Below are 17,800 nucleotides of genomic sequence, written 5' to 3'. Positions count from 1 at the left end.
TACATGAGTGTTTGTAGACAAAATGTATGCATACAAAATGTAAAATATGTGCTCACACACCCTGAACTGTTTGTGTTGCATATAAAAACAGCAGATCCATCCTGTAACATGTAAGCATAATACAAGTGAACAGTTTTACAGGTTGTGGCCACGTACCTGTTTGTAAATATTCTAAATGTTTTGTAAGCAATGTTTTCTGATGAATAAATTGAATTTTTTTGTTTTGTTTTAAATTAAAGTATTTATTGTTTTGTTTTTTTGTTTTTAAAGATTTCAGTTAGCATAACTTAATTATTAGCACGACATTTTTCAATACTACACAGTAGTTGGTTGCAGAACATTGACACAAAGCGTTTCTAAAAGGACAATAATGTAAACACCATGAGGTTGATTGGTTGGGGGTCAATTTGTGCTTTTTTCTTAGCTGACTGTCACAAAGTGGACATTCTCAAAAACACCCACCCCGTATAATGAGGGGCCCAACTAGCATCTCTAAAGTTTCGCCATTTTCATCTTGGCTAAAATAACAAACTCTTTTACACCGTAGCTTGGAAGAACATAACTAACACACACACACACTTATTTTGTTTTGGCTTTTGTCAATTTCTGTAATTGATTCTCTTCCTCTTTTTAAAAACACAAAAGTTTTTCAGAACAGTCTTTCGAGAGTTAAAAACATAACAAAGAAAGGAGATAATAATCAAAATGTGTTTTGTCTGCAGAGAATTAATCACATGGTTTTTCAGAAAGCGAAGTCCTGTTTTACGCATGTTGCCCCAAGTCCAGCTACCTGTAAAATAAGTTTTGCCAATAAGTTTTTTTTTACCGGTTGAAGGGACACAGGGGGCAGGACAGGGGACAGGGGACAGGGACAGGCTTTCTTTTTATTTCATGTTAGCCTAATTTAACTTTTGGTTCCCTTTTTATCATGGACTTAAGTAGTTTATTGGTGCAAATTTTACAACAGGCTGTCTTTAAGGAACAGTTGTGCTAACAACTCAAAAACACATGACAGGAACATTTTTGAAAGAATGCCTTAGAACTAAAAAGCACTTTTCAAACATAACGCTCAGAATGGTTTTCGCAGCTTTGTAATCTGAATGTGTTTTCAGTTCAGAAAAGCTTTGATTTCTACATTTTATTTTAAAATTCCCAGCGAAGTCATTGTTGCTCTTTACAAGTTGAGTCAGAGATATTGTTTATATGATAAAGCATGAGATCCCAGAGACTGTACACATTTGAAAGCAGCTGAGAGACTTATTTTTAAAATACAAAACCGAGAATGATGACAAAGAAAAAAAGAACACTTTAAAAGGTAATGTATATTACAAGTTGTCTTCGCTATCTTATTATTTTTCCTTTCAAGTTAGTATCTCTTATATAAATGTTACTGTATTCAGTCACTTTTACTGGTGTTTAACCTTACTATGGCCAAATGTTTTGAATCACCCTAAATAACTAATTTTGCTTCATACAGTTGAATGAAACCTGTATAATGCTTAACATAATGAATTACTATCACTTTGCAGTTTTGTGTTACTTAACAAAAAAATACAACAAATGAAATATGACATTTCAAAATCTAAAATACTGTACTACTATTATGGCTTCCAGTAAACTTTATATATATATATATATATATATATATATATATATATATATATATATATATATATATATATATATATATATATAATTTTGTAGTGTCTTTGATTGCATTACAACTAAATACAAAATAACCTTTCATTTTATTGGACAGATCGTTGTTTTAACAATTGCTGGAGTTGTTAAAAACATTGTGACAGAAATTTAAACCGATTGCTGTAAAAAAAAAGTAAAGTATTTTTAAAATGTCTGATATTGTTCTTGTAAATTTGTACACCATTGAACTAGACCATGACTCATGGGAATATTCCCCATGGCTTCCACATAACTGGTAAAAACAAAAATAGCTTTGACAGGTGGATTATGGCAGCTAAAACATAAACGTGATACAACTCGCCTGACACACCAAGAAAGATAGCTTAAGAAAAGTCACAAAACTTTAGCAGCATGATTTGTATTATGACACTGTTAGTAATTGTGGCAAAGTGGAAACCTGTGTGCAGAGGAAGTTAATGCAGCAGTGACTAATCAAGAAACAGACAATTATAATCCAGCTGCAATGTTGTTTAGGTTTTTAAATCCAATGGCCTGATGGCAAAACAACAGTAAATAATAACAATGTGGATCAAGCAATACAGCGGTGTGTATTGCTTATTTATAATCAGCGGGTAATCAGCCTTTTAATTTAACCATTCACCAAGGAACAGATCACACCACTATGTCCCCTTAAATAACGTAAAACAAAGGAAAGCCTAGTTCTTCTCAAAGTACCACAGTACTGAAATCTATGCGTTTTTTGACTCCAAGCAATGCACAGGATAATCTGGGTGTACAGTACTCTAACAAACACCGAAAACAAACTGAACCAGCCCTACTGCTCTTATTAAAATGCCGCCATGTGTCTGCTATATTATGAAATAAAATGTAATAAAAAAAAGTTTTTAAAAAAATACAATATAAAGCTCTCCCTCCCATAATTACTGAATACAATAATGTTACATAGAAACACAGGATCGCCACACACATTAAAAACAACTCTTATTTTTTAGAATGTTGAACCTTATTTTAGACGAGTTAATATCTAATTATGTAGAGGGAAACATGCCTAGCCTCATTACATTGTGCAGCCTGCTGACATATTAAAATATTTTATTTAAATTTGTCAATGGGGTGTTCAGTGTGAACGCAAAAAATCTGCTTGCAGCCCATGCTGCATCCAGTGTGAATCACCCTTTAGACTTCGAGCTCTAAATAAATGTATTATTATTATTTATTTTTTTTAATTAAATGTTGTTATTTTATTTATTTATTTTTTTTATAAATTGCTCTGCACGCTTCTTTACCATTTTCCAGGCGCCTAGCCAAGTCGGCCGTTACCAAGCAACTCTACCTACGTCAATGCTTCCCTTGTCTGTAGACTTTTGGCTCTTTAAAAGGCAATATTTTAAATATTGTCATGTTGCTCACAGGTCTCTAAAGAAAACATAGGAAACATATTTTTTTTTTTTTTTTTTTGTTTTTTTTCAGCACAATCTGAACTTTTTAATGATATAATTTACTTGGGCATATCTACTCAACTGTGGAGACATCCGGTAGATTGAGGGGGGGGGGTTGGGGGGGGGGGGGGGGGGGGGGGGGGGGGGGGGGGGGGGGGGGGGGGGGGCGGGGGGAGGGGGGGGGGGGGGGGGGGGGGGGGGGGCGGGGGGGGAAATTAAAAATTACAATTTCTGTGCCACTTTAAAGCCCTGACAAAGTAATTTCCTCACATGGTAATTAGACAAATTGCATGTGTCTTGCATTGCTAATATGTTAACTTTCAATGGAGAAAAAAATAGGAGTTAGTATGTTTCTGCCATGGCTGCGTCAACATTTGTATTAATAACACTGTGTAACACAATTTTCGTTCCTGGGTAGTAAGTGTTATTTCCTAATTGCTTATGCCTCAAAAGTATAGAAAATGGCTATTATTCCCCACAAACTTTGCTTTTGTGACTAGGACAGTGATATTTCAAAATATCACTATTTCCAATGGGAGAACGGGCAAATGTGTCTCACGGGCTCATTGTGTAGAAGTGAGTAGTTTTTCGAGATTTACAATTATACTGTATTTACATCGAAAAACTACTCACTTCTAAATCTTTTGTAGTCATTTTTGTATTACTTTAGTATAAATACATGTTAATTTGGATTCATATGTTGTTTTTTTCTGACTTTATGTGAACGAAAAGACACACATTTGCCCATTTTCCCATTGGAAATAGTGATATTTTGAAATATCACTGTCCTAATCACAAAAGCAAAGTTTGTGGGGAATAATAGCCATGTTCTATACTTTTGAGGCATAAGCAATTAGGAAATAACACTTACTACCCAGGAACACATTTATTTATTTATTTATTTATTTACACAATAATAATAATAATAATAATAATAATAATAAAAAATAATAATAATAAATAATAATAATAATAATAAACATTTAAAACAGAACATTGTCGGGTCAATATGTAAACTATACATATTTTTTAATGTAGACAAAAAATAAATTCAAAATATAATTTGGAAAGACTAAATCCCGGTACACATGTCCTAATGTTTTTAAGTGGGGGGGGGGGGGGGGGGGGGGGGGTGGTAGAGATAACAACAGGCTTGTATATATCAAAAACAGAATAGTGTGGGTTATATTCAAAATAAAAACATGTATTGTAAAAATGACTGCTTTGGCAGTTCTGGGTGGGTGGGATTATAAATTCCTTATTTTTCGCAATCCTGCCTTTCAAATGCCGTCAAGGTTTTAATACCTGTAATTAGGAAAAGTCACAAACGGACAACCGCATAACTTTCAGATGTGCAGAGTAATTTAAATTTGAAAACCTAGTTCTAGTGTTAATGCTTTTTTTCACTTTTTTTTTTTTTTTCTAGCTGAATAACAAGAAATAGCAAAATTACTTGTGTATTACTAGTACTTGGAAATAATGTCCATACTCGTTATGCATAACCTTTTGTACTCGTGCTCTGGTGGTAAAAAAGCACTTTTATAAACCTGTTGTTGAAATTTTCAGTCTTGTTGTGAGAGGATTTGAACTACGTACTGTCGTTACAGCGTGCAAACATGTAAGATTTAATTGGTTTGTTTTATTTCTCACAGATAACAATTCCACTCCTCTTGATGTGATTTTCAACAAAAACAGTTTAATTCTGACACAAAAAGGAAATGCAATGATACACAGTACAGAACGTAACCACATATGAACTGCACGGACAAATCTTCAAAACAATACAATACTGTAGGTTTAACCCTGCAGGATTCCCTGTCGATCGAAAAACCTTTAAATACCTATTTACATAATGAGAGAGAGAGTACACAGATACAGAAATACAGCGGTGCGGTCTTTGAAGATCAAGCCGGACCAGGCTTGAGACTTGTGCCTGTGATTGTAATCAGTATTTTATTTAAGCTAAATACATAATCAAGGGCACTCAGCCCAAGGTAACAATGGCTCTCTATACCGTCATATAAACCAGTTTGTTATCTTGTCTATGAGATAGTAGCAGGCGCCAACCCCAAAGGGGGCTTTTGAGCTAGGAAGGAGCCAGATCTTATCCTGTTTCTTAACAGACAGTGCCATCTGCTGGTGTGTGTGTGTGTGTGTGTGTGTGTGTGAGACCACAGAGGTGGAAAGCTACCCAGTGACACCTAAAGAGAATTGTAAAATTGTAAACACCTCGGCTGTACAGAATGGGCAAAATGCCAACTGTTGAAAGCAAAAGATTGCAAGTGGGAATGGGAGATCTGCCTCAGAGATCTGCAAAACATCACCCCCCCCCCCCCTTTAAAAACATTGCCACTGTGTGTTCACAGGAATACCACAACCCCCTCCCCTCCAGTCCCTCAATTAGAGTTCCACCTTTTTCAGTATCCCAATTTAACCACTGGTTAGATCATTCAAATAGTCAAGTTGAAAAATATATCTTGAATATGTTTCTTTATTTTCCCATTTCTTAGGCAAGATACTGAACAGAGCACATCTTTTCAAGATGAACAAATCAGTCAAGGATCACATCATAGAATCCTTGGATAACCTGGTGAAAGATAAGCTGAATAGATTTAAAAGCAAGCTATGTGAAGGGGAAGACAAATTCCCAAAAGGAAAAGTTGACAAATATGATTCAGCTGAATTGGTAGACTGCATGATTAGCTGCTACGGAGAAACAGGTGCAGCTCAAAAGACAATTCAGATACTAGAAGCCATTAACCAGAGGGATACAGCTGAAATGCTGAAGGAGAAGCTACAACATGGTAAGATAAAAAATTATCTGTGGTTATTCTCATTCATTCTCAGTGTAGAGCTAATTTATGTTGCTTTTCCCTTTGCCTCTCTCTACAAGCTTTTATGGCTAAACAAGCCCAGAGTACTGGTGCACCTATCCAAGCATAAGAAGGTCAATGTACCATACTATACTCGCAAGGTCTTCCAGGGACTTAATTGTTAAATTGATAGATTGCACAGGCAGCACTAGTTACTCGATAACGAGTTGCAAGAAAGACAGAAAGACAAAGGGAAGCGTTCTGGAGAATCTACTGATACTGTACATGAGTTTTCTAAAGGTCTGGAAAGTGGAAAGAGGGACTGTGACAGAAATACAATGAATCTTGGTTGTAAACATTTAGAAAAATAATATATATAATATATAATATAAAAATAAAATAAAAAATAAAGTTCGTCAATGTTGTTTAAACTAAACTTTTTGTATATTTATACTTGATATGTTTTATTATCTACCATAATAAATCTTATAATTTAGAATCGAAAGTAGAGGATTTGGAGGGGGGGGAGGGGGAGCAGGATCGTCCAAACGATAGTTTGGGAAGGGCTGTGTCTTGCCACACAAAAAACTTTAACAGAAACTTAAGTTAGGCAAAGTGGCCCTTAATCCAATATTTTTTATTTTTAAAATGTACTTTGCTTTTTTCTTAGTACATACCGATCTCAATTAAAGTCAATGGGGCTTAAACTGAGGCAGAGTTGGGAAAGCTACTGAACTAAATTAAAAGAAATTTTAGGAATAGTTTCTAATGACAGTATATCAAAGGGCACGTTTGCAGTTCCTACCCTTTCTGAGACACAGACATTTCAAAATGCAATTTTTACATCTATTTAGTTGGCAGAGCCAGTTGAATAATTAACATACTAAAATTAAATATCGTATATTGTATTGATATTAATATAATCACAGTGTATGTATCGTAAAACACTGGCGCAGTCGAAAATAGCAGCTTTCAGCCTCTAGATTCGTGTTGGCATCAGTTAAATGTATATTATATTTTATTTATGATTAATTAAAAAAATAAAGCTACACAATTATTTTATTTAAAAAAGAATATGACTGTGGCAAAGTGGTAATTCGAATAGCAGGTGCGGTGCTGGTACAGTAATCTCAACAACAAACAGACAACAAAGTACGGGTGAAATTGGTTGTTTAATGGTTATAATCCAGAGGCTTGATGACCAGGCAGTAAATAATAAAGAACACAGTGGTGAAAAAGGGTTGCAGTCCCGTAAATAATAAGCACAGTACTAAACACACAATTAGACACACACACGATCACAAGTCCAAAGTGAGTGCTCTAGTGCTTGTGGTGAAGTACAATTTATTACGTGCAACAATGGTGAACAAGAAGTGCAGTGTTGTCCGGGTTTAGTGCTGGCCGTGGGCGACTGCTCTGGATCGTGTTAATCGTCTAGTCAGGTGAACAAACAGCAATGAAAAACGTTTTAGACAGACAAAACAAACAAAACACTCACGGTTCTCTATTTAATAAGCACAGGTCCTTCCGGTTTCAGCGTGTGAACAGTATGGCTTTGCAGGGGTGCCATCAGACCAGTAATGCAGACTCCAAACAATGATAAATGGCAGTGAATCGTTTTATTGTAAATAATAATCACAAACAAAAGGTTTTAAACAAAAACACACAAAGGGCGCGTTAGCCAAACAAACAGACAAACAGACAAAACAAACATGGATGAACCCAACAAACAAGTACCGTGCTGGCACTTCCAGCACACTGTAGCAATTGTTTACACTTTTAATCTCCTTCTCTCGCCCGTTCTCCACTCATGAACACACAACCCCAAGTGCGTGAAAACATGTAGCTTTTATGCAGCTGTACCGAGACTCGATTGCTAATCAATCATTCAATTGGAGTCTCGGTACAACTGCACGTGAATTAATAAAGTGCAATTCCCCTTGCTCACATATTATTTTACCTGGACGTGAAGTGCTGTGCAATCCTTGTGCCTAAATACAAATATACATTTTAAACACTTGTGCTCGTAACTCATATTTATATCCCATGTATAAACACCAACATTAACACACTACATACAACATAAAACACTGATAAACATAAAAGGGCGGGACACTCCGCTACACAGCATAACCATAATAAGGAACAGATCACATCACTACATCCCCTGTATATACCGTCAACCATGACCCCTTCGTCGAACCCTGGAATTAATTGTTGGGCCATCCGGTCCAGGGTACTCTGTTCCCATTACACAGCGCCCTTGCAGGTTGGGAGGGAAATCTAACACCAAGAATCATTCTTTGTCACAATGACACAAAGGTTGGTAATTTTTGGGGTAAAGGAAAGCGATGTTTGGAAATGTATTGGATTTTGTGTAGATGGTAAAAGCTTTTGACATCAAATGTGTACAGTAATGTTAATTAACTACATAACTACAAAATGCTGTTGATTCATTGATTATGTGATAATCGATTAAGAAGTTATATGATGTAATAATGAGCAGCGTTAACACAATCCTGCAGAGTTAATACACTTACTAAATCATCTTAACAGGTTGTTAATTAGACTGCAGTTTTAATGGTCATTTGAATACGTTCATTGAATACGATTTGTACACTACTGTATTCTATGATTCTCTCAAGTTTCATTGCAGGTGGCGTCCAGTAAGAATTACGCTGCATGTTTCTTATAAGCCACATTAACCATTATGTATTTATTATTGTACATTATGGCTGTTTTCTTTGCTATTTGATGTCCTCTTCAGTTTTTAATCAGCTATTCCATCTTTCCTCCCAACAGAGGCAGCAGCAGCACCAAGGACCGGGGGAGTCGTGGTGGCAACAGGGGTAGGGGCAGTTGGCAGAGAAGTAGTGGCAAATGTAAGCCCAGCAACAGGGGCAGGCATAGAAACAGGGACAAGAGCCCCTACAGGGACAGGGGACCCACTAGAGACAGACATAGAAATAGGGACAGAGGCCACAACAGAGACAGCCATAGAAACATTGACAGGGGTCACAACAAAGACAAGCATAAAAACAGGGACAGGGGCCACAGCAAAGACAAGCACAGAACCAGGGACAGGGGCCACAACAGAGAAAAGCACAGAAACAAGGGTCTTAGCATGGTTAGCTAGATTACCACCAGTAAAAGCCATATTCAAAAGGTTATATTCATCAAAAACTGAAGATACGAGCAAGGACTCAGTTCACACAACCAGACAAGATACAAGAGGTAGGTGAATTTAAGAAATGACAAACTCTGCTTTTGTTGATACGGTATGCAAAACCAAATACAGGTGCAAGTTTATTTATTTAATTCTGTGCTGGCTCCCATACATCACTGTCTAGTTAAAAAAACTTAGAACTCAGATTTTCTATGACATCAGCCGAATCCCAGAATATGCAATAAGCTTTGCTTATCATCATCCAAAATTGGTTTGAGTTCCAACTGGAAACTAACAATCGAGAAAGCAGGATTATGAAGACTCCATAATACATCCAAAAGAACAGAAAAGAACAGCGCCATTACACTGCCCCGCGCTTAAACATTTCCCAGCCTGGGAAGAATTGACCTGGGTTCGGTATCGCAGAGGGTAGTGATGACTGGGCGGATGTCTCCTGATAGCTGGGCTGGGCTGAATGTCCCACTGAGCTGGTGCAGACTTTGAGTGTGACGCAATGCGTGATCCTTCCAAACTACTGGGGTGCGCTGCAATGGAAGAGGGGGCAATCGGAGCCGGAGGGGCAGGGTACATGTGCAATCAATTGCGATCTGATGGATATTTTTCTATTGTCAAAAATAGGTACATTTACCATTAATTATACAGTATTTTTTAACAAACTTAAATTGGAAACTTTTTTTTTTTCTCTAAAAAGAAAACAATTCACGAGAAGTCCACTGCATAGTTGCACAAGTAAAAAAAATGTATAAGACCCAATATATTGCATGTGATCAATAGTATCATAGTATTTTCTTAATAGTGGAAATTCCATTAAAAACAAAGTAAAAGACTGGAAAATATGATAAATTCAATTTGAATGGGCGCTTCCCTGCTTTCTTAGTGAAAGTTTATTAATGGGTGATCAAGTGCAGTGCGCTGAGTACCACTTTCTAACAAGTACCAGAAAATAACACCACACCGCTAAGAAATTAAAGTTACTTTCACCTCTGACTGTAGCATCTACTGTGACTTCAGTTTGGGTAAAATCTGCCAGTCCGATTAAGACATTGCCAGAACTGTTGATATAGATGTTCTTAAATATTTTGTATCTTTTTTCTTTTACACAAAAACTATATTTCTGTATTTCCCCTTTGTGTAGGTTCATAATGGAATGAAAACATGAAGTTGACAGATTTCTATTAAGTTATTCTGCCATTTCGTTTTTTTTCGCGATCAATATGGGGTGCCATGTGTAAAAAAAAAGGCGTTAATTCTTTTTTTCCAGATTTAGATTAAATCTTGTATTTTTTCACCAGATTTATAAATGTTGTGAAAATAAATACATATTTTTTAAATGTGTACATTCAGATATAATTTATAAATCTAGTTACAAGATTTAACTTTTAGCTAAATATTTAACTATTTAAAGTTTGTATGCAAATGAGCACCACCCACTTTGTGCTTTCACACAATTTGATTGGCTCTTGTAATGCTGAAATGTCCATATTCCTCGATTAGCATTACAAAAGCCAATCAAATTGTGCGAAAGCACAATTGCAAGATGCAAATGCTTGTTGCTCAGTTCCATGTCCAGTTTTTTTTGTTTTGTTTTGTTTTGTTTTGTTTTTCGGCCATTGAAAGTTTTTCTAGGAGAGAAAAACTGGACTAGGGACCTGTGAATGATGCCTTTTTGATGATGTCGGACAGGTTCTGACATTGGACCGGAAAGGGAATTTTGCAATGTCGGACCTGATCCGACATAGTACCGCAAAGGTTTAACTGTATTATGAACCCACAACCCAGGTACGTTGTGGGGCATGATAAAAAGCACAATGCAACATATGCTATTACCCTGTGTACTACGTTCTTCTAATTTCAAAAAAAATATATAATGGGTTACTTGCATGTTGTATACACTTTGGTATGTAAAGTTGATATTCGAAATTACTGCTCTGAAACGTTTTTTGTATTCCACCAAATGCAATGTCTGCATCTCTTCTCAATACTAGTTTAACATGTAGCATGCAACATAGCATTCATATAGTCATTCATTTATATACCTCAACAAAATTGCTCACTCTGCTCATTATAATACACACTGCCAGCTACAAATACTGTACTGTATTTATCTTTTGTACCATATTATTGAATTGGAAACTTTAAAATCTTTCATTTATTTTTCATTAATATTATTTACTGTTATGTTACTCTTTCTGTTGCAGAAACCCATCTAAAAGATTTGCTGTGCAAACTCGGATTGGAGAACTGTTACACAAGCAAGATATCGCTGAGTACAGTTCTTGAGATTGGTAAAGCGACCATTACAGATGAACCGATTCAGTCATTAAAAAAACTCCCTTGGCGCTTTCTGAAAAGACTAATGATGGTAAATGTGACATCTAGTGTTTCTGAGCTTATGGGTGACAAGGATAATGATGCAAAAGACAGTAATCGAATCAATCCATTAGATATCATAACAGCACTCTTTCTGTGCTCAGATAGCTTCCTGCAGCAGGAATTGATGTTAAAAATGTCGATGTGCCAGTTTGCTGTACCTCTCTTGCTCCCCGACTGCAGCACTAGCCAATGTACATTGATGCTGTGGGCCATGCGAGACATTGTGAAGAAGTTTAGGCCTCATTCATTAATGGACCTAAATGGGTTTGTAGAAGACAGTATAGTCAGCACTGCCATTCCAATGATCTCTTTTGTCAGGCTATGTGACTGCAGTTTATCAAAGTCTCAGATTCTGAATAAGGTGCTCAGCAACCCCCAGCAATATCGTGATTTTTTTATCCATTTTGACATGGAATGTGGTGACGTTACACGGAGAATTTCAAACGGTCTAGTTGAAATAGGTTGGTACCTTCCTTGTGGAAAGAAAACCTTGGACATCTTTCCAGAACCTGTAGCTGTTGCCAACCTTCGTGGAGATCTCCTTTCCTTTGAGAAACAGTTTTCCATTTTAGGTCTTACATCTTCGGCAGTCTTTATTTTTTTTGACAGTATTACAGAGGAGGAGTACACGTTCTTGTCCTCTGGAATAAATATGAAAGCCCAATTGTTTTTAGTTGCAAACTGCCCAAAGGAGACAGAGAAAAATGCAAACTCCCCGAAAGACTTAGCATCAAAGTTCAAATTAAATGAAAATCATATTCTTTTTAAGAACAAGCAGATCAATGATTCAAATTTTGTGAAAAATCTGCGCTTAACTATGAAGGACATTATTATAAAAAGTAAACACAAAATGACAGTAGAAGGCATGTCTGCTATAGCATATGAATTGGGGATCTCTGTAGATGAAGACTGCACTGAATGTCAGAATGCTAAGAAAAATGCTGCAGAAATCACATCTAGAATCAACGATGTGGTGCGATATAAAGAGGATCAGTTGCCATTGCAAGGGAAGCTTTGGAAGGAGCTGACTAAAATAGAAAAGGAGGAGTGCAGACTGCGGAAGGCAGGAGACCAGCCTATTGAAGAATATAAGACTTATCTGCAAAGAGAAAAACAGAAACTGCGACAAGAGCAAGTCGGGTGTGAAATATCTGAAGTAATGCTGTGTTTCATCACTGCCCTATCCAATTCGAACAAAGAAGAGCGATCCTATTTTCTCAAGTGGATGAGGATGAACTTGGATGTTGCAACCCGAAAAAAACTTTCTGGTCTTTGTGATGAGTACAAAGAAAGGTGTTGCAAGTTCTCAGAGAACAAAGAGAAAATTGCAGACCTGGATAGACAAATATCAAACAGCTCTTTAGGAATTGAACATTTAATGCGTGAAATGGGGCAGCTGTATGAAGCTGCATGCTCCCTTCCTTCTAATAGTGCATCTTATCAGCAATTTCATCTACTTCCCAGTTTGGGGGCTGGTCTGCTGTTAGACGGTATTCCTCTTGAACTGGTAGATGGAGATACCTCCAATATCCCTGTAAAATGGGTGACTGATGTTCTAACAGAACTTGACAGGAAAGTCCAACACAATAGCAGGGTACTGGTTGTAACAGTGATAGGAGTACAAAGCACTGGGAAGTCTACACTCCTCAACACAATGTTTGGGGGTCAGTTTGCAGTTAGCAGTGGTAGATGCACGAGAGGAGCCTTCATGCTGTTAATCAGAGTCAAAGAGGATCTTAGAGAAGAGCTAAACTGTGATTTTATCTTGGTAATCGACACTGAAGGTCTCAAATCTCCAGCACTGGCACAACTAGAAGACAGCTATGAACATGACAATGAGCTTGCAACACTGGTAGTTGGATTGAGTGATGTCACCATAATAAACATCGCAATGGAGAACTCCACAGAGATGAAAGATATCCTACAGATCGTGGTGCACGCCTTTCTTAGAATGGACAAAGTGGGAAAGAAACCAAAGTGTTACTTTGTACACCAGAATGTGGGGGACGTGTCTGCTCATGACAAAAACATGCAGGACAGAAAAATGCTTTTAGCACAGCTGAATGAAATGACAGAGGCAGCTGCAAGAATGGAGAAGCAGGATATTGACAGAAAATTCACTGATATAATGGAGTATGATCTTGAGAAAAATAACTGGTACATCCCGGGCCTGTGGCATGGTAACCTTCCAATGGCAGCTGTGAACACTGGCTATAGTGAAGCTGTGTATGAGTTCAAGAAAAGCTTGATTGGAGTTTTAAAAAGTTGTAAAGATCAGAATCCTGAAAAAATTACAGAGTTCTTAACATGGATGCAAAGTTTGTGGAAAGCTGTTAAATATGAGAATTTCATCTTCAGCTTCAGAAACAGTCTAGTGGCTGAGGCTTACAGTAATGTGTGTGTTGCATATAATGAATGGGAATGGGCCTTCCAAAAGCACATGTACAAATGGCTGGCAAACACTGAGACAAGGATTTCAAATACCAAAAAACAGTCCTCAGAACTTGATGAGTTTCTCAGTATTTTAAAAGCTGAGGCATCTGCAGAACTAACATCTCAAGAAGTGTCAACTCTGGAAAAATTAGCTAAATACTATGAAAGAAATGATGGACATATTAATCTTGTAGAAAGGTACAGAGCAACCTTTGAGAGCAGCATTAAGACTCTCCGAATTGAAATTGAAGACTCTTTGGCAACGAAGTGCACAGCAGCTATTGATTTTCAAAAACAGAGGAGGAAAGTACATGAAATCAATTTGACACATAAATCAATATTAGAAGAAAGAGTATTGCAGCTGATTAGAGACTGTAGGGAAAGGAATGTGATACCTGGTGAGCTGGAAGAAGAATTTGAAAAGATGTGGGAAGAGACAGTGAAAGGACTGAACTTTAAAGGTTTACAGAAGCAAGACATTGAATCAAGTGTCTTTAATATGTTGAGAAAACAATTAGAAAGGCATGGAGGTGCAGTTATGAAGGTGTTAAATGAAACCAAAAATTTTATTAAAGTTGGAAATACACAGTTTATTGTAACTGATGAACACTTTCATTGTGCATTGCACCAGAAATACTTTAGTGAGGAAGCATATACAAAGTCACAATCTGTAATAGAACAGTGCAGGCAGTTCATATCAGACAAACGAGGCAGTAAAACTGACTACCACGAGACCTACACCAGAGAGCTGCTGGAAATGATAGATGTCAAGCTGAAGGAAATTGAGAAGCTCAAGACCAACGACAAGTTTGAAGTTGCTCTGAAGCTGCACATCTGTGGGTTTGCTGCCAGGGAATTCCAAAAGATGCACGAAGATTTCTTGAAAGCCAACGACCCCCTGAAACAACTGGAAAAGTCCAAACCACAGTACTGTTCTGACTTCGTAGATCTTTACCATGAAAAAGATCAATGCAAAAAGAAAGCTGAAAAATTCACACAGCGCTGCCTTGAACCTGCAGTAAGGGATTATATCTTTAAAACCATTGGGATAGATGTTGCAGATGAAATACTGACAGGTGCACACTCCCAGAAATACAGCACCCGGTCAACTTTTCAGCATTCCCTTTTGAAGCAAATGCTGAATGAAAAGGATTTCAGAAAATATGTGGATTACATTAGTGACTATGAGAAGTGTGTAAAGAATTGGATATTTAATTATATTCTTGAGCTATTTTCTAAAGATCAAATCCTTTCAGAATTAGAAGTGAAGCGTCTTGAAACAATAACAAAGAAAATACGAAAAGCTATTGAAGAAGAAAAAAAGAAAGAAACCTCAAGAAATGAAAACGAAAGCATATCAGTGTTTATTGAAAATGTTTGCAGTAGCCTGAACAGTGATATTGTGATTTCTACAGACAATCTTGGATTTCAGTGTGTCAAAGACAAAGAAAACACAAAGGAGTTCATTGGGCATCTGGAGTATTATGTTGAAAAAATGAAGACATCTCTAAGTTCTGAGTTTTCTCAAGTTTGTGATATCACCAAGAAACTTAACAGTCTGCCATTCAAGCCACAGGACGTGCTGTTCAAGAGGGTGTTTGGTTGTGGAAAGCAGTGTCCATTCTGCAAGGTCCCCTGTGAGGCAGGAGGCAAGGACCACACTGTACACCACGCATCAGTGCATCGACCACAAGGGCTGGGGACATACAGATATGTAACCAACAAGAAGCTAACTGAGACTATATGTACGTCTGATGTATTCAGTGAAAACACATTTCGGAATAGTGACACAGAGTGGAAGCCTCATCCCTATAAAGACTATCGGAGATTTTACCCTGACTGGAACATTGCTCCCGATCCCAGTATTAAAGCCTCTGACTACTGGAAGTACGTGCTGACTACCTTTAATAACGTATTTGCAAAAGAGTATAATGCAAAGCCTGCTGATGCCCCTGAAGAATGGAAAAACATAACAGATGAACAAGCACTGGCAAGTTTAAACGAGCTGTTTAACATTAAAACTTGAGTTGTAAATGCCAGGCTAAATCATTCGAATGGAATAAGCATTGGGAATGTTGTGATGCAACAGAAAAGGAATCCAAGGCTGTATATTACCATATATGATCTGAGGGGACTGGACCCTCTGATCTCCTTCATTAATGATAGAAAAAAAGTATAAATGTTAGCGAAAAAAACTAACTCCAGTGTTTCCTTGTTTCATCTTTTTTTTTTCTTCTTGAATGTAAAAACTATTCCTCAAGGAATATCTTTAAAACTGAACACCTGAGATTGTACTTGTTTTGTACTTGATTGAGCTCTTGTACCCTTTGAACTATATAAGATTGCATGTACTATACTAAAACTCCTTATACAGTATCAAATATTCTTGGCACGTCTTTGGGTTAATATAAAGCTTTAGCCATATTATGCATGCTGAATACCAACATAAGAAAATACATTTTGTTTCTTCAGTTTTTGTACCTGATATTTTGCAGCCAGGTAAAATGAACAAGTCGCATGACTGCCGAGTTGAAATGAGAAAGGAAGTGAAAAAGTAAGGCAAGGACAATGAGAACTTTCTTGAACCTAGAGCAGTAACAGATATCATTTTAAGAATACATGTGTTAGAAAATGTGTTTATTTGAAAACAACATATTTGAGACAAATGGAAGTGCGTGACAGGCAAGTTGTAGAATTATTTTATCAGCTACAAACAGGTGTGGGAGTCTTGATACTTGTAATGTGATTTCTATGTAAAATGAATCATTAGTCAATTTTTTTCTCTGCTGCCTGCTTTTGTAACATTATGCTTACACTCATGTTTTCACATTATTTCAAATATGTTGCATTGAAAAATAAAGTTTTGTTAAATTTCAAACACGATTGTTGTAGTTGTTAGTCTGTAAATTATTTATTAAAATAATCCCTACTAGAACCAATGCGCACACTTTCAGAGGGTCCTCATAAACTGAGGCTAAATTAACCCTGCGTTAACGGCAAGAGATGCAAATGCCAGCGTTTTGAAAATGAACCTACATCATACAACTTTGAAGATCCCAGGACGTCATTACATTAAACGATAATTGCTTACCTTTATTCTGATCCCAAGCATGTTCTTGTCCAACTTTGGAAACGGGAATAACCTTTCTTAAATGTAGTTAGGGGGATGCCGTAAAAGGCACTCACCTGCTTTCCTCTCTCTCTTTCTGAGCGAATTATCCCAATTGACTTCACAAGAGAAGGGGCCTCCAAAATCACCCTGAAAGATGGAAAGAGATTCTGTACTAAGATGTAGCATTTACCAGGATGGCATACCAGGGAAGACTTAGGTTTTGATACAGCAAAGTTGAAGATGGCATAACAATTGACATTGTGAACGGAGATGAAGAACTGACATAAATACTGTAGCGTATTTTTGCAGATTGTGTTAAGCAAAAGAAAGTGCCAAATGACTGGAACAATGCATCAGTGATACTTTGGAAAGGACATACAGAAGACCTCAAGAACTACTTGTCAGGATAGAAGGGAAAATGAATGGAGCAAAGTACAGAAAAGTCCTTGAGGAAAACCTGCTGCCCTCGGCAAGAAAGCTGAAACTGGGATGGAAGTTCACCTTTCAGCATGACAAAGACCCAAAGCACATGTCCTTGAGTTGCCCTCAAAGCTGCCTAGTAGCCAGAGAATGCTGCTTTACCTGGTGAGATGTGAGAGTCCAGATGTGTCCTGTACCTTGTCCAACCCCTGACATTCGCCAAGTTGCCCAGCTGCCAGTCAATGCTGCCTGACCTGGTCCTTAGAGTTCAGGGGCCTATCCTATTTTGTTCTATGTCTAACACAATGTTGCCCAAGCATTCATGCCCCTTAATCTCTTCCCTCTTGCATCTACATACTCT

At 37.2% G+C, this 17,800-nt stretch overlaps 1 protein-coding gene across 1 annotated transcript; it reads left to right on the top strand.

Moving 5' to 3' along the window:
* The first annotated feature begins 1,171 nt into the window (after positions 1-1,171).
* On the top strand, positions 1,172-16,788 carry LOC121305239 (interferon-induced very large GTPase 1-like). Its single transcript, XM_041236787.1, has 4 exons — positions 1,172-1,315; positions 5,612-5,905; positions 8,717-9,148; positions 11,300-16,788. The coding sequence occupies exons 2-4, from the start codon at positions 5,644-5,646 to the stop codon at positions 15,931-15,933; spliced, it is 5,328 nt and encodes a 1,775-aa protein (XP_041092721.1). The 5' UTR covers positions 1,172-1,315; positions 5,612-5,643; the 3' UTR covers positions 15,934-16,788.
* The last annotated feature ends 1,012 nt before the right edge of the window (positions 16,789-17,800 follow it).

Source organism: Polyodon spathula, chromosome 42, assembly GCF_017654505.1.
Source record: "Polyodon spathula isolate WHYD16114869_AA chromosome 42, ASM1765450v1, whole genome shotgun sequence".
NCBI lineage: Eukaryota > Metazoa > Chordata > Actinopteri > Acipenseriformes > Polyodontidae > Polyodon > Polyodon spathula.
Note: the sequence above shows the minus strand (reverse complement) of the source record. Positions and strands in the feature narration are given on the sequence as shown.

Coding starts and splice junctions, on each gene's coding strand:
- LOC121305239 (XM_041236787.1), top strand. CDS start 5,644: ATGAACAAATCAGTCAAGGATCACATCATAGAATCCTTGGATAACCTG. Junction 5,906..8,716: donor GAAGGAGAAGCTACAACATG/GTAAGATAAAAA, acceptor TCCTCCCAACAG/AGGCAGCAGCAGCACCAAGG. Junction 9,149..11,299: donor AACCAGACAAGATACAAGAG/GTAGGTGAATTT, acceptor TTTCTGTTGCAG/AAACCCATCTAAAAGATTTG.